We start from the raw sequence: 25,141 nt of genomic DNA, 5'->3' as shown, positions 1-25,141 counted from the left end.
ATTAACATCCCTTATGCTTTGAGAGTGGAGGAAAGTTGTGGGGATTACCCAAGCTCCATGCTAATACATTTATAGATTATGGACGTCTTCTAGTTCTTGCTTGTTATTGCCCAATCAGTTGACCTCCATCGAGGGACACAAATGCATGGTCCCTGATTCTGGTGGAGGCTGGCGGCTCCGATTTCGGTGGGGCTGTGCATCCATTCTGGATTTCAGTCAGGACCAGCCAGAGCTGTAAAAGAGCTATCCAAGGTGCTGAAGCCTAGCCCAAAATGGGTTCAGTGCCTTGGATAGCTCCCTTAGAGTTCTGGATGGTTCTGACTGAAACCCAGAATGGATTTCCAGCCCCACCGAAATCAGGGGGCTGACAAAAGTGTAGAGTAGTCGCACCGCCCGCGAGCAGGAGCAATCAACCCTCCGCCCTTCCTCGGAAAGCAGCACAGCGTGGAACCTGCCCCCTGGGAGGGAGGGAGGGAGGGCGGAGGGCATCCCTCTAGTCAGCTGTCTCAGCCAAGGGAGGGCCGAGAAGGCGTTGCCCGTTGGGACTTTGGTGTGAAAAGGACAGGGGCAACTCGGTCGCTCGCTCAGTCTGCAAGGGAGATGCCTTGGCCGCGTGGAACCGCGGAAAGAAGGAGGGGGGCTGATCCTGGTGGTGCTGAGTCCTCCTCCTCCCCCCCACTGCGATGGCTCACCTGGGAAGAGATCGGGCTCCGCACTGGCCATGGAGACCCACAGCGGGAGCGATGGCTGGTGATCGACAGGAAGGTCTACGACATTAGCCGCTTCCACAAGAGGCACCCGGGCGGCTCCCGTGTTATCTGCAGCTACGCGGGCCAAGACGCCACGGTGAGAAGGGGGCTGGCAGGCGGTGGAGTGTGAGCTCAGCTGTTAGTCCCTTATCTGCAACGGGGAAGGCGCCCTCTTGCAAGTCAGCACTGAAAAAGGCGTTTCCGTGTTTCTTCGTAGAGTTTGAAATGCCTGAGAGGGAGATCCGCTGTCTATGAAGGTAGATTGGTCCAGGGATGCTTGCAACAAATTTCTTTCTTTCAGTCACAGTCAAGACATCAGACAGTTGTTTTTTCTTTCTTCCAAATCAGCCCACTTCATCTGTTGGTGATGCTCCATATCACTATGAATACACAATTCAAAACTGTGATTTGTTCATACATACCAGATTTTATTACAATTTGGGGGGGGGGGAGAGATAGACCTTTTGAATTTAAATTTGTCATGTCTATTTAAAAATAAAAATAAAAACTCATATAACAGAAAGTCTGGATCAGACATAGACACATATTCCAATAATTTTAAATACATGAATAAATCTTTTGCAGGTGATATTTAACTATTCCAGGATTTACTAAAAGCAACCCATTATTTTACAAATAGTTTGGTTTTCTGTTCGTTTTCTTTCATTTGTACATAGCAGCTATGTTTAGTCACACTGGCAGAGTCAAACAATCCTTGTTACATTTTTTTCAGATTTGTGGGGTTATAGCAGTTTTTGCTTATAATATTCATGCTACAGTCACCATGTAAGAGTTTAATTATTCATTTGATATTTACTTAAGCAATTACTTATATCCCACACTTTTCATCCTGAATGAGACCTTCAGGATAGTTCCCTGTCCTTTACCTTTTACACAACGGTCTGAAGCGCAGCCATTCTCATGGAATGGAGATAAATCTCAGTTGTGTAACAGTTAATTTGTCATCTGATTCCTGTCCAGTAAGTAATTGCAGGAGATAAGAATATGTTCAAGCCCCATGGTGTCGATGCTTAATATATTAAAACTGCAGAAACTTCTGAAGCTTAGGGGACATTGGATAATGGGGAGTCGATGAAAGTGAGAGCTGAAGCAATTGTGAGAAATCAAAGGCAGTGGAAGCTGGTGTCTCTGCTATCAGCGGGGTGGGGAATCCACTCCTAGAACCAATCAGAACTCTAAAGGAGCTACCCAAGGTCTGAATCAATCACCCCACTGACAAAAAGGAGGAACCTGGGAACTACAGACCTGTCAGTCTGACATCCATCCCTGGGAAAATTCTGGAGCAGATTATAAAGAAGTCAATTTGTAAACACCTTGAAATCAATGCGGTGATCACTAGAAGCCAACATGGATTTGTCAAGAACAAGTCCTGTCAGACTAATTTGATCTCATTTTTTGATAAGGTAACCTCCCTTGTGGACTGTGGGAACGCTGGGGACATCATATATCTTGACTTCAGCAAAGCTTTTGACAAAGTACCACATGACATTCTGATTAACAAACTAGCTAAAAGTGGTCTAGATGGAACAACTATTAGGTGGATTCACAGTTGGCTACAGACTCGGACTCAAAGAGTACTTATCAATGGAACTTTCTCAAACTGGGGAGAGGCAACGAGTGGGGTACCGCAGGGCTCAGTCCTGGGCCCAGTGCTCTTCAACATTTTTATTAATGATTTGGACGAGGAGGTGCAGGGAACGCTGATCAAATTTGCAGATGACACCAAATTGGGTGGGATAGCTAATACCCTGGAAGACAGAAACAAACTTCAAAGTGATCTTGATAGGCTGGAGTGCTGGGCTGAAAACAACAGAATGAAATTTAATAGGGATAAATGCCAAGTTCTACATTTAGGAAATAGAAACCAAAGGCACAGTTACAAGATGGGGGATACTTGGCTCAGCAATACTACAAACGAGAAGGATCTTGGAATTGTTGTAGATCACAAGCTGAATATGAGCCAACAGTGCGATATGGCTGCAAGAAAGGTAAATGCTATTAATAGAAGTATAGCTTCCAAATCACGTGAGGTACTGGTTCCTCTCTACTCAGCCCTGGTTAGGCCTCATCTAGAGTACTGCATCCAGTTCTGGGCTCCACAATTCAAGAAGGACGCAAACAAGCTGGAGCGTGTTCAGAAGAGGGCAACCAGGATGATCAGGGGTCTGGAAACAAAGCCCTATGAAGAGAGACTGAAAGAACTGGGCATGTTTAGCCTGGAGAAGAGAAGATTGAGGGGAGACATGATAGAACTCTTCAAATACTTAAAAGGTTGTCACACAGAGGAGGGCCAGGATCTCTTCTCGATCCTCCCAGAGTGCAGGACACGGAATAATGGGCTCAAGTTAAAGGAAGCCCGATTCCAGCTGGACATCAGAAAAAACTTCTTGACTGTTAGAGCAGTGTGACAATGGAATCAGTTACCTAGGGAGGTTCTGGGCTCTCCCACACTAGAGGCCTTCAAGAGGCAGCTGGACAACCATCTGTCAGGGATGCTTTAGGGTGGATTCCTGCATTGAGCAGGGGGTTGGACTCGATGGCCTTGTAGGCCCCTTCCAACTCTGCTATTCTATGATTCTATGGTTGTAGCCAGCAGCCTCCACTGATAACACATGGCAGTTCGAAATGGTAATCTGTTATGTGGGGAGCACCTAGTATCTGGAGTTTGCTAAGCAAGCCACGGTTTGAAATGTCATTTGGAAGGTCAATGTGTTTTAAATTGTTATCCTCAGGTGCTAAAACAACTTAGCATATCCATAGGCATGGGCAGCACATTTCATTAGGGTGTGCACCCAAGGATTTATTTATTTTTAAACATGAACATGTATTGAGTACTCAGTCATAAAGGACATTTATTTATTAAGCACTGTAGAGACTGATAGCCTACTCCACATTTGGCTTGCCTGGCCACGGGAGGGCCTTTGCAGGTGAGGGGGAGAATGAGGAGATGCTCCTTAAGCCTGGTAACGCTTTGTAGTGACACTGGCTGGAGGAAGAGCTTATGAGGCGATATTAGCCTTTGTGTCCCCTCCTCCTGGCCTCTTTGAAGCATGGCTCCTAGCAAAGAGGTTCCCAGCAGAGTGTTTCCTTTCCACTCCTGCTGCCCAGAGCAACAGCGCTGTCAGGGACAGTGGCAGCGGAGCAGCTAGAGGGCCGTTCCTGCCGCATGGCTGACGTTTTGACATGGTGTGCACCTGGTATCATTTACATGCATCTCCGTTGGTGCGAGGTTGGTTGGTGCAGCTGCTCCAGCAGAGGCCTAGTGGCCAAGGGAGCGCAGCTCCTGGCAGAGAGCTTGCAGCAGGGCGATTCCTTTTCACTCCTGCTGCCGGGAGCAATGGTGCTCTCTCATAGGCAGCAGTTTTTTAGCATGGTGGTGGTGAAGCTGGAGGGCACCTGTAGGACCGTTCCTGCTGCCCCTGGATCCCCCTATGGATCCCTACTCAATGACCCCCTCCATTCAGCACTTATTGCTTGAGGCATTAGGGTGTCCCTGGGCACATCTGGCACACCCCTTGTGCATGCCTATATCTTTCCATTTGTATTTCCTTATTGGGCCGAGCATGGTGCATGCACATGCCAGCTATACAATGTGGTTCAGAGCTGCACGCATGTTCTGGGATCTGGGAGTCTGGCTCCTACTATGAGTCTGGGCTAAAACTGGAAAGGGTTGTCCAGAGAGAACTGGTTTGCTTACTTCCTTTAAACCATGTAGCTTGGTGGTGACCCATGGCCACAGTTGACTTTCCTCTCTAAGCCAGTTCAAACAAAACAAGGCTTTGATTAGGGTGACCACATGAAAAGCATGACTGGGCTCCTGTACCTTTAACAGTTGCACAGAAAAGGGCATTTCAGCAGGTGTTATTTGTATGCATGCAGCACCTGGTGAAATTCCCTCTTCATCTTTTACATGTTTTAATAGATGGTTAAATTATATTTTTAACTTTTGTGTGTTTCTATTTATATGTTTTAACTGTGTATATGTTTTAATTTTGTAAAGCCACCTTGAGTTCCAGTATTGGGGGGAAAGCTGGGATACAAAATAAATATAACAATAATTTATTTATTTATTTATTTATTACATTTTTATACCGCCCAATAGCTGAAGCTCTCTGGACTATAAGAATATAGTCCAATACACCTGGAGGGTACCAGGTTGGGAACAGCTGGTTTAATGTAAAGCACTAATTAATAATAATCTTCCTTCTTTGAAAGCACACCAATTAGTTCAGTCAAGTAAGCTGAGAGTCAGTCAAAGTACCTAGGACTAGCAGGTACGTGGAAAAGATCAGCCCTTAATGTTATTCATATTCATTCACTCTAAGCCAACATTTGGTTATGGCCTGAGAAAACAGTTCCATTCTCCGCTTCAGCTTGCTAAGACCCAGAATGTTTAGTTTCATTTCTGATCCTAAATGGATTTACTTGGAAGTTAGTCCTATTGACTTCAATAGCTGAAGCTAAGCACTTCTGGTATTGGGTGGAAGGTCTCTTGAGACATACAAGTTATATTGAAGGAAGGCAAGATATAAATGTAATAATCTCTTCCATTTCTCTAACAGATGATAATAATAATAATAATAATAATAATAATAATAATTTCTGCTATTACATTATTTTTTGCTTTAGGATCCTTTCAGAGCATTTCATGTTGACAAAACTTTGGTAAGGAAGCACATGAAATCACTTCTGATTGGGGAACTGGCACCTGATCAACCCAGCTTTGAACCCACCAAAAATGTAAGTTTGTCTTAAAATCCACAAATCAAAGCAGGCTTGTATAGTAGCACAGGGCAAAAGATAAACTTAGATTTTCATTTAATTATAGCATTGCAGAATCTCCCATCCATGGACTTCCATTAATGTCACAATAACCTACATCAAAACTTCAGCAGTCCTACACAGGAGGGGTTGGGAAGGTGTTATTCTTCTGGTAAAAGCTGTCATCTGAATTTTCAACTTTATTTCAGAATTTTAAAAATCATGTCAAAAAAGGCCCTGCCCACAGCTATGAAGACTAGCGGGAGGAAGCAATTCCTTCCTTCTCCTGCAACACACACACACACACACACAATCTTCTCTGGAGGAGTGGAAGACATTTAGAACAGATTCAGGGGGCATGGGGTCTAAAGGGGAGAAGAAGATAGGGAAGTCCCATGGCAAGAGTGGACTTACTTTGCCCCATGCTTGTATACTGCTTTTCAACCATCATGATCCTCGAAGTGGTTGACAATGATATCATCAGATTTATCCTCACAATAACAGATCCAATAATACCTGATGCTGCTAATAATATTGTGTGGTTTCTGGCTGTGTTCCCCTGAAAGATGACGGCAACAAAGTGGGGGCGGGGGGAGGCAGCAGATGATATTTTAAGACCTCTATCCAGTTCATCATGGGTTCTTGCTGCTACTATGGCTGCTGTAAGACAACCATGTTGTATCATTAGAGCAAACAGAGCTGCAATGACGGATCTTTTCACAGAAATTGCTAGTAGAAGATTTCCGGGACCTGCGGTCCACTGTGGAAAAACTGGGACTCTTCAAGCCAAACCAATTCTTCTTCCTTCTGATGCTTCTGCACATCCTACTGATGGAGGCTGCTGGCTGGTTTGTCTTGTGGTACTTTGGGACATCTGTAACGACTTTCCTTATTGCCACAACGCTGCTTACCATTGTTCAGGTAGTTTTTCATCGATCTTCTGTCTATGCACAGATTTCATTAGGCACAGTTACATATCCCTATTGCTGTATCCTATTGATAGTCTTCCTGTAGCAAACTATCTTTCAGCCAGAATAACAGAACAGACTTTCTGCACCATGAACATAACAATTTGGCCCACAGATTCAGCTTCCATGGGCCACAAGGAAGCAACTGTGCTTCCTGAAGGAACCATGGATTGCTGAAAAGCCACAAATACCCTATTTCTTCGATTCTAAGACGCACTTTTTCCCCCATATAAACATCTCTAAAAATGGGTGCATCTTAGAATCGCAGGCGTGTCTTAGGGTGTTTTTTTTTTCTGTTGGTGGTACTGAAATTAGTGTGCGTCTTACAATCAATGGTGTCTTACAATCGAAGAAATACAGTAGCTAGGGACAACTCAACAGCAAAATGACAAATCTTGCAGTAGGAACATTAGATAAGCGGACCAGAAGTCTCTCTTTTGTATAGCTGGTTGCTCCCCAGAAAATGTAGAAAAGAAGGGTTTTGGGTCCCATGTCTCATTTACCTCCCATCCTTTTTTAAAAAATAACTGCTAGGCAATGGAACAGAAGTAATGCATTAAGTAACATCCATGTAATTTCACCTGTAATATCTCCCAGAATGTCAGATAAATTCATAGGGAATAGATCTATCATTGCCCAAAAAAAGCTATCTTCAGTGGTAGCATGTTTTTGATTACCTGAGATGCTGAGGGGAAACAATTCACCCTGACAATTCTTATATTCATACAACCATTGGATGTACTGAAAATATCTAAACTTAAAAGTCCTGCTGTCCTAACAAAGATGGGCGGGAAAGATCCTGGCTTCATTTTGATGCAGCTGAACCATAAGACAAAGGCCTTCTTTTCTGAGTTACCATTTCTTCTTCTTTTTTAGTCCCAGGCAAGTTGGCTACAGCATGACTTGGGGCACCTTTCAGTCTTCAGCAATCCAAAATGGAACCACGTTCTTCATGAGTTTGTGATGTGCCATCTCAAGGTAAGTGTATTATTATTAGTGTGTTCTATAAAACAGGAGTGAACAAAAGTGGATCTCCAGTTGTTTGGGACTTCAACTTCCAGTATTCCTGATCATTGGCGATACTGGCAGCAATGTCTCAGAGTTGAAGTCCCACCATCTGGAGTTCTACCTTTTGCCCAGCCCTGTTCAATGGCACTGGCCGGAATGGAGTTTGGAATATGGTAGTATGCTTGAAAAGGGCTGAGCAAATTTCAAATATGCAAGTTCATTTCTAGCAGCAAATGGCAAATGTGATATGGGCTCTGTGTTTCTTTAAGAAAATGAGAAGCTGCTTTATACTAGGCCAAACTATTTGTCCATCTAGCCCAGTGCTAGCTAGATGCCAGAGATTGAACCTAAGGTGTTCAGCATGCAAAGTATGCACTCTACCACTAAGCTATGGTCCCTCCCCAAGTTGAAGAGTGTTGTAGCCTAAATTCTCTGCTCTCTTCTTTCTCTCCAGGGTCTTTCAGCCAACTGGTGGTCTTTTCACCATGCTCAACATCATGCCAAACCCAACTGTTTCCGGAAGGACCCAGACCTTGCAATGCATCCTATCATGTTTTCTTTAGGGAAACCTCTCTCTTTAGAGGTGAGAAGCAATGGCAGCTCCAAAACTGCTTGAATCAGATGGGTTTTTTGAACACATACCAATCAAGGTTCAGAACAGGGTTCAGAACAGAAACTGCTTTGGTTGGACAGAAGGCGTGTGATTCTTCTCGACTGCTCAGTTGCGTTTGCTACAATCGATCACCAAGTCCTTCTGGAGGACCTGAGACAGTTGGGAGTACTGCTTGGCAGTGGTTCTGTTGCTATAACAAATGGGTCAGTATCAGAGGATAGTGCCAGGTGACTGCTGTCCTGCCTCACAGTAGGACAGTATCTTGTGGGATACTGCAAGATTCTTTCTTGTCCACAGAGCACTTTCAGATAAGCAAGCAACCAGAAGGAGGAACTTGCAGGGCAGTTTGGAGAGTGGTATCATCAAGTGCCTTCTCCCCTACCAACCTGCCCAGTCACTGAGGTCATCTGAGGGCATGCTCCTAGTGGTTCCACATAGACCCATCCTTCGATTGTAGTCCACCAGGGGAAGAGCCTTCAGTGTGGTGGCCCCCTTCCTATGGAATTCACTGCCTCTAGAGGTCAGGCAGGCACCAACTTTGTATTCCTTTTGGCGCCTCCTGAAAACGTCATTGTTCCAGGAAGCCTTTCATAATGAGCAGCCACGGTTCACTTTGCTTCTTTTAAAATCTATTTTAAAGTGTTTTATTCTGTTTTTATTTTAGTTTATCTTGTACACCGCTCTGGAATTTTGAATGGGGAGCGGTATATAACTATTGTAAATAAATAATCAAACAAACAAACCCCTGGAGCAGTAGCACAACATCTGAATGAATTCCTGAACATGGGTATGGCCAGGATGGGGGCTAGCAGGTCAAAGTTTAATCCAGATAAGACAGAGTTTATGACAGGGAGCTATTTAGGGCTGTAGGGCTGTCCCTGGGTTAGGGACCATGAACCTTTTTCAGCTGAGGGCTGAATTACATTTTGGAGAGTTCTCCAGAGATCGGCAGCACTGGATTTGGCCCCCGAGCCTGAGGTTCTGTACCCCTGATCAAAAATAGTTCATATATAGGGTAAAGATCAACATAAGTCCTATTTAGAGAAAACCCACTGAAATGAAAGGAATTTAAGTTAGACATAACTAACTTAAGCCCCATTCATTTCAGTACGTCTACTTTAAGTAGGATTTATGTTGGATTTTACCCATTGTCTGGTGAATTTGCACAACTATGCATACTGGCCAGGCAATGTCCAACATTCTCTATGAATCTGTTGATTTGTGCACATTCTCCAGGCCTCCTTTGTTCAATCAGTAGCTGGGGGAAAGGAGTGGGGCTAGGGGAAAGAGGGCGTGTCTATCTGGGAAACTCTGGAGGGTAGATGGGGACCCCAGGAGGGACAGCTTTGGCTGCCAAGCCTGAGGTTAAGCATCTGTGACTGTTTGCCTCAGACAAAATATTGCCCATGCTCCTTCACAGTGGAAAACTCTTATACTGACTATTGCAACATGCTGTCTGTGAAACTGCCTTTGAACAGGGTTTGGAAACTTCGGCTAATCTGGCCATAGGGATAAATATATTTTAGTTAAATCTAAACTGGACTACTGCAATGAGCTCTCCATGTAGATGCCTCCAGAATCCTCCATTGATACAAAATGTGTTAGAAAGGATGTAGGTGTAATGATAGAGTTTGTACTTTATTGATACTCCCTTAGTATTAAGGAGTTGGTAATTTGAGGTCTTGCCCTTAAGTCACATGTCCTTCGTGGTCCCAGAGGCCTGTAGGTTGTAGTAGCTGTTGCTAGCTATGGATAGGGTGACCATATGAAAAGGAGGACAGGGCTCCTGTATCTTTAACAGTTGTATTAAAAAGGGAATTTCATCAGGTGTCGTTTATATATATGGAGAACCTGGTGAAATTTCCTCTTCATCACAACAGTTAAAGCTGCAGGTGCCCTGCCCTTTTAAATCTGGTCACAGTATAACTGCAGTATAACTGTTGTGATGAAGAGGAAATTTCACCAGGTTCTTCATATATACAAATGACACCTGCTGAAATTCCCTTTTCAATACAACTGTTAAAGATACAGGAGCCCGGTCCTCCTTTTCATATGGTCACTCTAGCTATGGATCAGTTTTGTATAGTTAACCTTGATTAACAATGCACTCCTAAGCGGATGGGGGAGCAAAATGGGGGATCATTCACCACTCCAAAAGCCCTGCCAGCTCATGCCAGCCAAGGAGGGGAAGGTGGGGGGCTGACTTTTCCAGGTTTGTTAGATCTTTTTCATTTCCTACCGGGGGTGGGGGGATTACCTATACTGGTTCTAGGCTGATGTCAGCTGAGGTCCATAATCCTGGGTCCTTGTGGGAAAAATGAAACATGGTAGCTCTTGATCCAGCAGATCCAAAACAACCATGTCCTTCACTCATCCCGAGAATCACATGTTTGGGGGGCTACCACTGTCGGAATACACTGCTGGTGGTAGTTCTACAGCTACAGAGTTTTCCACTGGTGTTACTGGTATCTGCAAGACAGCCGCCCACCACCACCACCACCCTGGGAGTGCCGACTCTAGGTTTTGGAGGGCCCTTGGGTGGGATATATTCCCTCCATGAGCCTACCCTCTTAACACTCCTCCCCCTTTTTCTCATCATTGCTACCACTTGCTTTCCAGTAAGCCAGTATGCAGTGGCATCTACTGCTCTTCAGTCTCACCACCACCATCAGTCCAGGCCAGAGCGAGGAGCAAGTGAACAAGCACGTTGCAATGGTGAAGAGGAGGAGCATGTCTGGGGACACTTGTTCATGATCCCCTGCTGGGGCGTGGGCCCATGCCAACCATGTCTACCCTTGACACCGGCCCTTCAAGCTGCTGAAGTTTCAGCCAGCAGAGAAATGCCCACCCTATCCTAACCCCCTCAAGCCAGCTGATCTGGATTTAGCCTCAACAGAGCTGAGGGTTTAGAATTGCTCTACCTTTCTCACATCTTTATATTTTGACATAATGTTCCAAAACTAGTTCCCTTCCCATTTCTCGTGTGTGTGTTTAAAGAAAGCAAAACAGCAGCAGTCTGTGTACAGGTTTTCCTGATTCCCCATCCCCCTTATCCAAAGTATTTATTTCATGGGGAGACCAGCTGAAGGGTATTTATAGAATTATGTTTCTAAGAAAGCACAATTACTTAGTAATGGATTAGTTATATACTTTTCATGACTTTCCATGAAAGTCCCCTTTTTCTTTTACAGCTAGGGATGCAAAAGAAGAAGCACATGCCATACAATTATCAGCACATGTATTTTTCCATCTGTGAGTATTTTGGCTTTTCTCACATATCCCTTTGGGCATCACTACTTTAAGAAAGAAAGAAAGAAAAATGCACCCTTACCAGGTCTTGGAACTTTTCACATTCACAACAGGCTCCTTCAGACAGCGAGCAACAAAGGCCACATGATTTTGAATTGAAAAGGGAATGCTATTGCAGCCTATTCATATCAATCTAGTGGTGGAATTAATTCCGTCATAAATTAGATTATCTCTGTGTTTTTAAAATTACTGGGGAAAACTGCCAGAGAGGTCCTGGCTGTTGACAGTGTCATATAATTGACCCACAAACTTCTGTGAGTAGGCAATCATGAGCATGCTATAAATTGCTCATTTAGAGAAAGCCTTTGACCTATTTCCATCAGCAACTGCCATTTCTACTGCTTGAAATCATTTATTTATTTATTTATTTATTTATTACATTTATATACCACCCCATAGCCGAAGCTCTCTGGGCGGTTTACAAAAGTTAAAAACAGTGCACATTAAAAAAAAATACAAAATTTAAAACCATCAAAAAATTTAAAAACAACGGTATAAAACAGTATCCATTTTAAACAACAAAATTTCTGGGGTCCATTAAAAACAAACAAACTTAGCATATGTTGTTAAATGCTGTTAAATGCCTGGGAAAAGAGAAAGGTCTTGACCTGGTGCTGAAAAGATATCAATGTTGGTGCCAGGCAAGCCTCATCGGGGAGATCATTCCATAATTGGGGAGCCACCACTGAAAAGGCCCTCTCATCTCCTCCATCTTGTTTAACAGCTGTTCATAAGTGACCCCCATACTTCAAAATCTTCTCTGCTGCTGTCTTATCTCATTCTGACTTAACATAGGTGTTGTTCCTCAATCAGGGATTTAAAGGCCCGCTTCCCCAGCGCGTTAATAGCCAATGAAACACGTGAGGCTGGAGAATACACTTAATCAATCCATTTACTTCTGATACTGCAGTATGGGGGCACTCTCCATTTCCACAAGATGGAGGCGCCCAGAACAAGGGAATCTCACAGTATATATAGGCCCTGACTACAAGAGGGTGTTAGTCTCTTTCTAACCCTTCTATTGGTCAGTTCTGGATTAGCAAGTTAAGTTCCATTCAATTTTCAAGTTAAGGTGCACAATCTCAATGAGTCATAGGTTACACTCGATGCTCTATTGGTCGAAAGTTTTCCACTTTGTCTGCTAGCACATGATGTCCACCATTAAGGAATGCAAATCTGGCATGTAGCCACCTGTAGCCACCCTTTGGCAGGGAAGCCAACTTTTAACCCGTGGCACATTACATTCATTAGAGAGAAGAAACCTCTCCCTGGGGCCATCATAGGTACTTCCACACCAACTTTATGTCTGAACATGACAAAGCGTTGTATTATTAGACTCCAAGGCTAGGCAATCCATTGCGCGCCAGCTGTTTTGGGCTAGAACTCCCATCAGCCTAAGCCAGCATAGCTCAAACCAGGGGGCTATTGAAATTAGGCTGAAGGCCACATGAAATTAGGATAAAGGCCCTGGGGCCAACTGTTGCCCATGCTGTTCTAGTACTTGACATAGACCAGTGTGACATCACACACTGAAATTACACTTGTACTGGCACAAGTATTTTCGGACAGCAGTGTAAGAGGTCAACTTGCTTGTAAGAAGAAGATAACAGAACATTCTCAGTTGCTTATTGTTTTCCAAGTAATTACCTTGGTGTTAATTGATGTGCTCTTCTTGTCTCCTTCTACAGTGTTTCCCCCAATTACAATGCCTACATTTCAGGCTTACTCATTGTATTACATATTCAAACGCAAACTGTGGAGGGTGAGTATGCCTTGAATTACCACAGCCCTTTCCAGACTTTAAGATGCTGGGGTTGTCCTTCCCCACAATGAAGTGTTTTCTAGGGTTAGAATTTCACCCATCCAAGATGATATGAAAAATGATAGCACATTTTCAGGAGCGTGTGCCTTCTGTCATAGTGGCACAAGCCAGCTTGTGGCAGAGATGGTGAGAATAACAAGAGATGGAATCCCATGGGATTTTGTATAGTAGTGGAATTTATGCTGATTAACAAACTAGCTAAAAGTGGGCTAGACGGAACAACTATTAGGTGGATTCACAGTTGGCTACAGAATCGGACTCAAAGAGTGCTTATCAACGGAACCTTCTCAAACTGGGGGGAGGTAACGATTGGGGTACTGCAGGGCTCAGTCCTGGGCCCAGTGCTCTTCAACATTTTTATTAATGATTTGGACAAGGAGGTGCAGGGAATGCTTATTAAATTTGCAGATGACACAAAGTTGGGTGGGATAGCTAATATCCAGCTGGACATCAGGAAAAACTTCCTGACTGTTAGAGCAGTACGACAATGGAACCAGTTACCTAGGGAGGTTGTGGGCTCTCCCACACTAGAGGCATTCAAGAGGCAGCTGGACAACCATCTGTCAGGGATGCTGTAGGGTGGATTCCTGCACTGAGCAGGGGGTTGGACTCGATGGCCTTTTAGGCCCCTTCCAACTCTACTATTCTATGATTCTATGAAACAGTGCAAGACGGAATAGAAGAAGCAGTATATCCTCCATCAAGGCCTCATACTACAGGGTATATGTACTGATGGTGCCTGCACAATTTATGACCTTCCAAGCTGAACACAACCACCAGGCTTTTTTGCACTCTGCCATCATACTTATTTATTTATTTATTATGCAGTTCAGGCACAAACAGGAGTTTGATCACACTACTGGTTGGTTACCATACATGGCTGGAGGGTTGCATTCACTTTGGTGGATCACACCTCCTGAAGACTAATCTAGGTGAGAGCCACTGTGGAGTACTGGACTGGGAATTGGAAAACTCAATTTCTAGTCACCACCAGGAAGCTCTTTGGGAGACTATGGAACAGTCACTGACTCTCAGCCTAAACCTACCTCACAAGGTTGTTGTGAGGATAAAATGGAGAGGAACAGGATCATGTACACTTCTTTGCGTTCCTTACCAAAAGGGGAAAAGCACGGTATAAATGTAAGAAACAAACCAATGGGTGATGCCCTTGGAGTAGAATTTTGTCCATGTCACCAGCTGGGCAGGTGAAATTCACAAGGCTCTATGGCTTTAATGTTAGAGGAGATGTGTGCTATGGCATGTCAGAAAGGGGAAGTGTGCATTCGCTAAAACATCTTTTAAAGAAAAAGGGGAAAGGTCTGTAATGGAGGGTACAGTACTACAGGGCGTAGCTTTGCTGGTCTTTGCTATTTATTTATTAGTTCACTTTTGTCTAAAGTGCTAGATCAGCCTATAGGCTAGGAACCTAGGTCCCCTAGTCCCAATAGCCATCTACCCCAGCCAGCATCTGGAGGGCACCATGTTGGGGAAAAGCTGTGCTGGGTAAGCACTTTGGCCACTTTCCAGATTCTGCAGGGAAGTGCTCAGCCTCAAAAGATATTAAAACCTTAAGGAAAAAAAGACTAAAACGCTTTAATGGGACACCAAAAATATTGCCATGGGAGTGGAGCTATTGTTAGTGATGCCTTTAGTGACTTGTCACCAGAAGTCACATACCTCTACCCAGTCCTGTGACACTCAACCATCATCCAGATAACACTGATCTCAGTGGATATGCGAGCTGAACAGAAAGGGGCAGATAGGGAGTTACATTTTCCCATGCAATAAAATATTTTGGCTTAATGTTGAGAGAAGTATACAATTTGTCAGCAATGTAAATGCTCCTTTGAGGAAAGATATGTGAAGTAGATCCCCCGCAACGACACAAATTTGTGTTTTAAAGTGATGCGCAGGAAAAAGCCCTGAAAGCCACTTTAGATTACTCAGTTTTCTGGGAGTGGATCTACACTGCGTACTGAAGGTGCTTGCGTGCGCCTGCAGTGCGCCCCCAAAGCGATTGTGTAGATCCTGGAAGGAAGAGGCGGAGGAAGAGGCGGCTGGGGAATCCGGCCGTGTCCTTGCCGCCGCCGCCGCCCACCTCCCCGCCGGCCTCCTGCTGCTGGCGAAGGAGCCACTCGGCGGAAGAAGGCAGGGCGGAGAGCAGAAGAAGCTCTCCGACCCGGGTGGCTCTTTCGCCGGCAGCAGGAGGCCGGCGGGGAGGTGGGCAGCGCCGGCGGCAAGGACGCGGCCGGATTCCCCAGCCGCCTCCTCCTCCGCCTCTTCCTGCGTCTCTTCCTTCCAGGATCTACACAATCACTTTGGGGGCGCACTGCAGGCGCACGCAAGCGCCTTCAGTACGCAGTGTAGATCCGCTCTGGGTGTATTTTCAGGTCCATATTGACAGATGAATTAATATTTTTATTTATATGATGACAACAATAAACTAATTTTAAAAAGCCCCGCCCCCCGCAAAGCCCAAAGAACTTCGTACCATAAACATATCCATATACAGTAGTCATTAGCTGTAAGGAAAAGGTGATGGGGGAAAAGACAAGACAAGGAGAGGGAGAAAAAGAATTAACATTAACATTTCAAATACGTATGTTAACATAAGTAGTCCATAGAGCTAAAAAAGCATCCATACGACTTTGATGGTTATAGGAAATACATCCACATGTAGCAAGAGCTGTAAAACCTTCAGTCCATCAAGTGATAGCTAGTGGGTATTTTTTTTCCTTCTAAGCTTGAAGTATAAGCAACTGTAACGGCTCTCCGTATCCACTTTTGCTGTCCATCTGTTAATCCCCACATCACAGGGGATCACAGCATGTAATTTAGAAGTACATGTATGTCCGCTAGTATTACAGGTTTTTTGAGAACACAATTTTTACAAGCAATGACCTCCAACCAAAAAGAAGCTACTATGGACACGCCCACGTCATATGCCTCAATAAGGCATTGTCCTCATTACATCTCCAACATCTGGCAGAGCTAGCCAGCTTCCTCTTAAACAAGCTGCTGTGGTGTCCTTTATACATGAAACATTGATTTTTGTTCAATCAATCTCAATTTGAATCTCAACTTTCCATGGATTAAACTGTATAGAGCAGCCTTCCTCAACCTGGGGCGCTCCAGATGTGTTGGACTGCATCTCCCAGAATGCCCCAGTCAGCTGGCTGGGGCATTCTGGGAGTTGTAGTCCAACACATCTGGAGCACCCCAGGTTGAAGAAGGCTGGTATAGAGCATTCCACTTATTCCTAACTTGCCTATGGCCAAAAGGCCTTTTTTCACAAGCACATATGACTGGCAATTTTATGATGCCCAAGGGAGTGATTTTACACACAGTTCCTCACAGGTTCACTAACTATATGAACTTCTAGACCAACCTTCCCCAACATGATGTCTTCCAGATGTGTTGGACTACAACTCCCATAATCCTTGGCCAGCATTGCCCCTTTCTGAGCTGGCTGCTCATGGTGGGAGTTGCAATCCAACATGTCTGAAGGGTGCCAGATTGGGAAAGGCTGCTCTGGATCGAGAACTGATCTGAGGAAATGGTCATCATGCACAACGTGGCTTGATAGTTTCCATGACCCACTTTGAAAACAAAATGGGTTTGCTCAGGTGGCATGAACAGGGCATCTGTGTAGTTAAGGGGCTGCACAAAACCTCTTATGCTTTGGGTCTGAACCCTAAGCTGGGCTTGTGGGAACAAATGTTCCACTCGGAAATGGGTAGGTAGAAGTTATGGCCCAGTGGAAGCTGGAAACTCCAAGCCACGGGGCAGTGAATCCACTCTCGGTTTCGTTCAGAACTCTAAAAGGGCTAACCAAGATGTGAATCCTATCCCCAAAATAGGATAGCTCCCTTAGAGTACTGACTGGTTCTGACTGAAACCCAGAGTGGAACCACCGCCCCACGACTCAGAGCGACCAACCTCCACTGTTATCAGCCACAATGTTGTGCCAACACTGGTCTTGCTGGAAATACAGATGATGCTTCCTGCAGTGCAGATGGACCAATGCAGAGGCTGGGTGGTTTTCAAAAGTACAGCATGCCCAGTCTACCCTGTACATGATAAGATATGTGAGCATTGTGTTCACCCTCTTTGGAAATATGTGTTTACTTGGCTCAAGAGATGGTGATAATATAACTGATCCATTCTTGTATTTCTCTTTCATAGGAAGTAATATGGACCGTGATGTATTTTGTCCGATTTTTTATTGCCTCCGTGCCAATATTGGGAGTGAAGGGCACCTTGGGATTCCTCTTCCTACTCAAGTACTGTTCATTGGATTTTCCTGCTCTCTTTGCCTGGTCTCTTCACTTATCACCTGGTCCCAAACTATTCCTTTCCTATCTCCTGAAATTACTTTTAGGACACCCTCCTCATTTGCTCTCCTATTGAGGGCTGATACATCCCTATTCATCCCTTGATGACTGTAGCACCAAGTGACGACTTCCATGTCTGAATAAGCCATCATAGATCCAACACCACAGGCAGAAGTGATCAGAGGGACCGACCCTGTCCCTCTGTGTGTGACCCTGCCCTCAGTAACTATTTCTTCTTTGAAATCATACCTTCTTGCTTTCTCTTCCTTGTCTTTATCTTTGTATTGAACCTGAGTAGACTCTTCACAATTTTTAAAATGAAGGCAATGGGTTGGATCCAGGCTAATTTAAGGGAGCAATTATATGGTCCCTGGGAGACAGTCTAAGGGTCCATAGGCTTTGTCAGATTTCTCTCTCTAAGAGGCTGGAAAGAGAGAGGTCTACCCTTTCAGAGGGAGATCTGACCTAGTAAGTTTCCTCCATGAGGCTACAGCCTGTACTACTCTGAGGTTGGAACTCCTGCATAGTTCATTTCTCTCCCATGGGCACCAATGAGAAGGAAGCTGTTCAACAAAGAATATAAAAACATAGGAAGCTGCCTTATGCAGAGTCAGACCATGGGTCCATCTAGCCGTGTATTGTCGACACTGACTGACATCAATGGCTTTCTGGGATTTTAGGCAGGATTCTTTCCTTGCCCTACCCGAAGAAGATGGGGATTGAACCTGAGACCTTCTGCAGGGCAAGCATGTGCTCTGTCACACTGAGCTATGTCCCCCTGCTAGTATAACCAAGAGATAGCACACCCCACACCTCCCCACCAATGGAAAGAGGAAGGGGCTCCCCTTAGCCCCAGTCAGAAAAGTCAGAACCAAGAAAGAAAGTGGGGAGAGAAACAAAATGTAGGAGTCATCTCTCCCTTCCACCCAGGGCTTTGCATTTGTTGGAGCTTCCGGTATCAGCGCTCCCAACTCTGATCATTAGGATTATTCTTAGGTTAGTCACACTTCAGTCCCATTGTTTTAAATTCTGTTAGCCACCAGTAACTTGTCCCATTCATTTGAATGGGACTAAAGTTGACTAACTTAGTCTGGGTCCAACCTCATGTGTGTCCTTGCTCAGCTGGACAGCTACCGGTTTAGACAAGAAGGCATTAATACGGTGGGCCTGACTGCCACTTGAAACCTAGCAAATAAAGAGTGGGTCAGAGAATTGACACTTGTGAGAGAATTGACACTTCAGCTTGTGAGAGGGGTGGCTTTTTCAGCCCTGACTTTTTGTCCTTTCTGTCTCTCAGCATTCTGGAGGGTATCATATTTACATGGATATCGCAAATGAACCATATTCCTATGCACATTGATTATGATAGTAACATGGACTGGGTCTCTACCCAGGTAAGAAATAATTGTTTTCATTTTCATTCTCCCACCTCCAAAATGATGGGCATAGGGGATTACATTTCTTGCCAGAGGCTGTGTGTGTGTTGTATGTCCACGTATGTGTGAGCTGGTTCACACATATATAATTAACTGATTCACATCAAACTGCAATATACCTGTGTGAAAGTTGTGTTAACTTATAGGTTTTTTTTATTTGAAATCTATTGGGTTATGATTGTTTCTCTGTTTTTTATAATCCATCCTTTGAAAGTAAGCAAATATCTGATAAAGAGCTTCTAAGGAGAAACTTGCCTGAACACATGTAGTTTGATACGGCTTTATTGTCCTTGATTTTTTCTAGATTTATTTATTTTATTTGTTTGTTACATTTCTTTTAGATGCTATAAAAAAAACAACCCTCCAATCCACATCAGATGGGCAGAGCAGTAATCTTTTGATCTCATTTCAGGACAGTAGCATTCACAACATGAACCTGGCCAAGGCAGAAATTAATTATCTTGTTTCCCAGCATTCCTTTTCCACCAAACGATCAAGCCATCCTTTTTTCTTTCTCCCCCCCCACCTTTTTTTTTTTTTTTTTAAGGAAGAGAGGCCTGTCATTCCCAACATTCTTGGTGATCTGGTGCAGTCTGAAATAAGAAGGCTAAGAGTTTGGAATCAAAGCTGAAAAGAAACTTTACACAAATTGAAAAGATTAAGCATCTTTTCTGAATCCAGTTTGGGCTTCCTGAATTTTGAATTCACCATAATGCTACTTTTCAAATTTGACTTTGATAGATTGGTTTTCCATCTTTTTTTTTTCTCCTTTTTTTTTGGGGGGGGGACCGTTTAGGCCAGGAATGGGATCCTGTGGCCCAAGACGTTGTTGTACACAGGCAGCATGGACAATAGTCAGGGATGATAAGAGCTGTAGTCCAACAACAGTGTCCAATGGAGACTGCCCGTGAGCAGCAAGCCCCATCAGTTCCCTTCTGCTTCAGAGGCACCCACTGCTTGTGGAATAGAGATTAAGCACTTCCAGAGGCATTCAGAATGAGGAATTCTAGAACGGCCAGCAGAACTTGCATAGGGGACTTGTGCCAACCTCCCCTTTTCCAGGAACTAGCATTTCCACTCATTTCGGGACTTGCCCCTGGAAACATTAAATTTCGTTACACCCGTGGTGGGTGCTGCTTGCAGAAGGGAATTGGCAGGGCTGGCTGCTCATGGAATGGAAGCAGTAGAGGCCCCCACTGGTGGACACTGCCCATGCAGGACCGGAAGTCCCCCTGGTTTAGGCAATACTGTTAAAACCTTCTGAAATTGGAACACAACTCACGCACCTCATGGCACAATCTGTCTAGAAGAGAATTGAAAGCCTGGCTTCCCTGGCTGGTAATTCCAACATTATTATTATTAAACCAGCTGACAAGGGTAGAGCCATAGTACTTCTGAACAAAGGAGTTTATTGCCAAGAAGTACAACATCAATTAGGTGATTGTAATAATTATCCTACTGCTAATATCCAACTCATTATCCAGAGGCATTAGCGTTAAGCTACATAGATACAAGTACTGATACATTTCTCAAGAAATAACTTCCCAAAATAAAGTGTTTTATATTCTTCCTAAAAGCCTTAAAGAAGGTTTTCTACCTCCAGGCAGTGCTGGAGAGAGAGAAATAAAAGAGGTGAATCTAAATTAGAATTCTGAATTAGAAAAATTTGCTTGAGAATTTCCTCCCGCAATTCATTCCAACTGTCTTGGTTTGATGGAGCATCCATGCACCCACCACCCTCATATTTCTCTCTTCTTTTTTCATCAGATTCAGGCAACATGCAATGTGAACCAATCTTTTTTCAATGACTGGGTGACAGGGCACCTGAATTTCCAAATTGAGCACCAGTGAGTACAAATGTAAACGCACCATTGAGAAATTGCCCTATATGGGATGGGTAGCTGCTCCAGTAGGCCCACAGGCCCTGCGAGAAGAAAGGGGGCCTAATATCACCACCTTGCCTTTTCTTTCCCACCCCCCTCTCTCTTAGCCTTTTCCCGACAATGCCTCGACACAATTTCTGGAAGGTGGCCCCTTTGGTTAAATCCCTGTGTGCCAAGCATGGCATTGACTATCAAAGCAAGCCCCTGCTCAATGGCTTTGCGGACATTTTGCAGTAAGTATCCAATCGCAAGTTATATCAAGGTAGGAAGATGTGTTGAGAAATGGGGATGGGGAAAGCATCTGGGACTGGGGGATGCACACGGATCTAAAAGTCAACAGAAGACTAAATAGAATTCACCATTCACCCATTTATGCCATGAAGGGTAAAAGAGAGAGGGAATCGGTGAGATGACACTCCCTGATGGACACACATTTGTGGGCATGCAAATTGCATCTGATCAGAACTAAGCAACTGTGGGTAAAGACCTCAGAAGGGGCCTTGTGCAATCATATAAGGAAACATGATGATTCATGTTGACAAGGTAAAGAAAGGGGGTTTAAATGCAGGCTGTTTTAGGAAATGTTCAAGTCTAGTCTCAGAACATAACATTCTCCTGGGTTGAGCATTAGTGTACAGATCTCTGTTGATTAAGTCTAACTCTTGGTAGTATTCAACCTATGGCTACCTCTCTGATTCATGGTAAGTTTACAAATTCACACAAATGGATATTCCATTTATTTGAGAGTTGTTTTTTTATTTATGGTTATCTATTCTGCATTCAGTCTGTAATTCTAAACCCACTCAATGGAACTCATTTCTGAGTAGACATATATAAGAAGAAGACTTGCTTCTAAGTAGACATGTATAAGACATACACATTGTAAGTTAACAGCCCCCTAAACAGTCCCTATGAAATCACAAGTCACAAAACATGTCACACATTTCCCCAGGATTTTTTTTTTTCATATGCTGTCTCTAGCACATCGATGCTGATGCTGATGATGACAACGACGACAGAAAAAGGAAAAGGGATAGAAGTCACAATCTTGTTAGCTCAGATTAAGGATCTACCTTGATCTCTTGCACCTGTGTCATTACTATTATGACTTGTTCTTCGAAAGAATGGCCCTATCTAAAGCAGGAAATGTGATAGAGGACGGCCCTGCATCCGTACTTCTTATGGTACAACGCAAACATGGGGATGTATCCAATGTCAGTCCTACACTACTTATAGTAGACCCACTGAAATTAATGAGACATAAGTTAGAGTAACTTTGGATACAAACCACTGATAAGTAAAATTGGTAGCAATTGGGTCGTGCTTCCAATGAACAAGAGTTTTGCAGATTTGTAGAGATACCCCGGGAGTTGTTGCCTTGCCAGAATAATGTTTGTTCTCGACCAACATCGCTATGAAGACTTTGGGTTTATTTTGCACGTGGCTGGTGAGCTGTGTTTGGCTTGATGAGTCCCAAATGTTGACTGCTGCGTTAAAAGGAAGCACTGAGGAAGACTGGAGAATGCCAAAACACTTGCTATTGTAGCTGTGTTTACATAGGTCTCTTGCAATCTGCCTGTTGTATCTGGACACAATGTAAAGAGCACCATCTAGTGTTACACTGGGAAATGCAGTATTACTTGTTGGCTGGCAGGTTCGTAACATTTGTGCAGTTATTCACAAAAACAAACTTCCCGATCACACATCTTAGCACACTACTGATAGAAACTAGCAATTGTATGCAATTTTGAACAGCTTGTTAACGTTGGCAAAAGCACTTGGAATAACTGAAAGATTCCGAATGTTTGGGATTTACTTGACAGCAACACAATTAAAGTCAATGGGCCTGCTTCAAAGGAGGCAAGTTGTGGATTGTGGCCACTCCACAACTGTTTGGAAAGCAAGTGAAGAAAAAGAATGAGAGAACCACATAAATCAATTGAGTTCCATCACCTCCTATACACCCACTGTCCAGTCTCTGCTTGAAGACCTGCAATGAGGGTGAGCCCACTACCCTTCCAGGCAAATGGCTCCATTAGGATGACCACATGAAAAGGGGGTCAGGGCTCCTGTTTCTTTAACAGTTGTATTGAAAAGGGAATTTCAGCAGGTGTCATTTGTATGCATGCAGTACCTGGTGAAATTCCTTCTTCATCACAACAGTTAAAGTTGCAGGATCCATGCCCTCTTTTGTATCTAATCAGGAGGGCAGGGCTCCTGCAGCTTTAACTGTGGTGATGAAGTGGGAATTTCACCAGGTGCTGCATGCAAACAAATGACACCTGCTGAAATTCCCTTTTCTATGTAACTGTTAAAGATACAGGAGCCCTGTCCTCCTTTCCATATGGTCACCCTAGGCTCCATTGTTGAACTGCTCTTACGTTTTGTCCAAGGACAATATGTAAAGATGTATCAAAAAGCCCAGTTTCCTTCACTGAAACCATTGCTACTCAGCCTGCTACAACTTGCCACAAGGGGACATTAATTCAAACATTTGCACCCACACCTCAGTGCCATTGGCTGTTTCACCTGAAAGCTCTGACACTATATATATATATATATATATATATATATATATATATATATATTCATACAAAGCTTCCTATACTGAATCTGACCATTGGCCAGACCATTGGTCCATAAACAATGCTGGGCAACATCCCTCAACATTGGTTATACTGTCTAGGATAGATGGGAATTGTAAGCCAAAAGATCTGAAGGGTCACAAGTTGCCCACCTTGTTCTTTTCCCATACAGAGTGGGATTTCAACTGGTAGCAGCCTTCCAAGTTCTCTGAGATCCTTCTTTAATTGGAAGTGCCAGTGACAACTGGAGACCTGTCTAGTATGTGCGCCTTCGCTGGGCAGGGCTTCTCTCTCTTAAAATCACTGAAACATGACTTATCATCAGAGAGAGGTAGAGCCTGCCTTTCCCCACCAAATTTGGTTGCGCTGACAACATGGCATCATTAACTATGGCACTGTTGGTCAACAAAACAGTAATGCTATCAGAAAACAGTAATGCTATCAGAAAACAACAAGGTATGGAATACCTGGGAGGAGAAGCAGTACGTAGAAGAAATTGACATTGACAAGCTGTCTGCTGCTCTCTGTTCGAAATTAACTGCTTGAAATCTCCCCTTTTCTTGAATGAAATGTACGTACTTTCTATGACTTCTGTCTCACAGCAATGAACCAGGCTCTTTATTTTCCTCTTCTTTGTAGTTCCTTGAAGGATGCAGGCAAGATCTGGCTCAAAGCATATAATGGATAAGAAGCATGCTCTCCTCACATGCATCACCATATAAAGCACACTAGCTGCACCCATTGCATTTTTTTCAAATGTTTGTGTAACTTAAGACTTTGTAACATTAAGAAAATTAGAAAGAATTAAATATCAGTTGAGGGAATTTGAGGAAATTACAGGGTTAAAAATAAATTGGTCTAAATCAGAGATGATGTTGTTTAATTATACTAAGAAGGAAGAAAAGGATTGGGAACATAAGGGAATAGAAATGAAAGTTAAGGAGGAGATTAAATATTTGGGAATTAAAATTACAAAAAATCTAGAGAATCTTGAAAGGGAAAATTTAACGAGGTTAAAGAAGGAGGTATTAGAGAAATTGGAGAAATATAAAAGATTAAATTTATCTTGGTTTGGAAGAATAGCTTTAATAAAAATGAAGATATTAGCTAAAATTAATTTTGTGTTTAGGATGTTACCAATAAAAATATCAGAAACTGAGATAAAAAGTTGGCAAAATATTATTAATAAATATTGTAACGGAGAAAAGAGAGCAAGAGTGAATAAAAATAATTGGTATCTAAGCCAAAAAAAGGGTGGATTGGGTCTCCCAAATATAAAATTATACTACGTAGCAAATAGATTAAGACATATCGTAGAAGCAATTATAGGAGTAGGAGATTTATATTGGATGGAGGAAAAAACTATGAACTTGGACAATGTCTTTTTTAAAGATGGAGGGAGAAAGTGGGTTGGAAGTATAGATAATCCACTCCTGAGGACTCAATGGGAAATTTGGAGTAAATTTAAAGGGAAGCTGCTTCCGAGCAACTCTCCCTTAGCGCCGATAATAATGTTAAAGAATTTCCCAGAGGATCTGAAGGGTAGATTATGTAAAATATTAAAAGAGAAAAGTAAAATGAAATTAAAGGATTGGTTAAGAGATATAAAAACAAGAGAAGATATGGAAAAATTGTTAAAGGAGAAAAAATTA

At 43.4% G+C, this 25,141-nt stretch overlaps 1 protein-coding gene across 1 annotated transcript; it reads left to right on the top strand.

Annotated features, from left to right (window-relative positions):
* Positions 1–660: 660 nt before the first annotated feature.
* LOC134392582 (acyl-CoA (8-3)-desaturase-like) lies at positions 661–24,236 on the top strand. The gene is made up of 12 exons (XM_063117023.1): positions 661–846; positions 5,400–5,510; positions 6,255–6,452; positions 7,376–7,477; positions 7,962–8,090; positions 11,312–11,372; positions 13,118–13,191; positions 17,437–17,534; positions 18,883–18,979; positions 20,789–20,868; positions 21,012–21,137; positions 24,129–24,236. Exons 2-12 carry the CDS (start codon positions 5,448–5,450, stop codon positions 24,175–24,177), a joined length of 1,077 nt encoding a protein of 358 aa, XP_062973093.1. The 5' UTR covers positions 661–846; positions 5,400–5,447; the 3' UTR covers positions 24,178–24,236.
* Positions 24,237–25,141: the final 905 nt, after the last annotated feature.

This window comes from Elgaria multicarinata, chromosome 2 (genome assembly GCF_023053635.1).
Source record: "Elgaria multicarinata webbii isolate HBS135686 ecotype San Diego chromosome 2, rElgMul1.1.pri, whole genome shotgun sequence".
NCBI lineage: Eukaryota > Metazoa > Chordata > Lepidosauria > Squamata > Anguidae > Elgaria > Elgaria multicarinata.
This window is presented reverse-complemented; position numbering and strand designations above follow the sequence as displayed.

Coding starts and splice junctions, on each gene's coding strand:
- LOC134392582 (XM_063117023.1), top strand. CDS start 5,448: ATGAAATCACTTCTGATTGGGGAACTGGCACCTGATCAACCCAGCTTT. Junction 18,980..20,788: donor TGGACTGGGTCTCTACCCAG/GTAAGAAATAAT, acceptor TTTTTTCATCAG/ATTCAGGCAACATGCAATGT. Junction 20,869..21,011: donor AATTTCCAAATTGAGCACCA/GTGAGTACAAAT, acceptor CCTCTCTCTTAG/CCTTTTCCCGACAATGCCTC.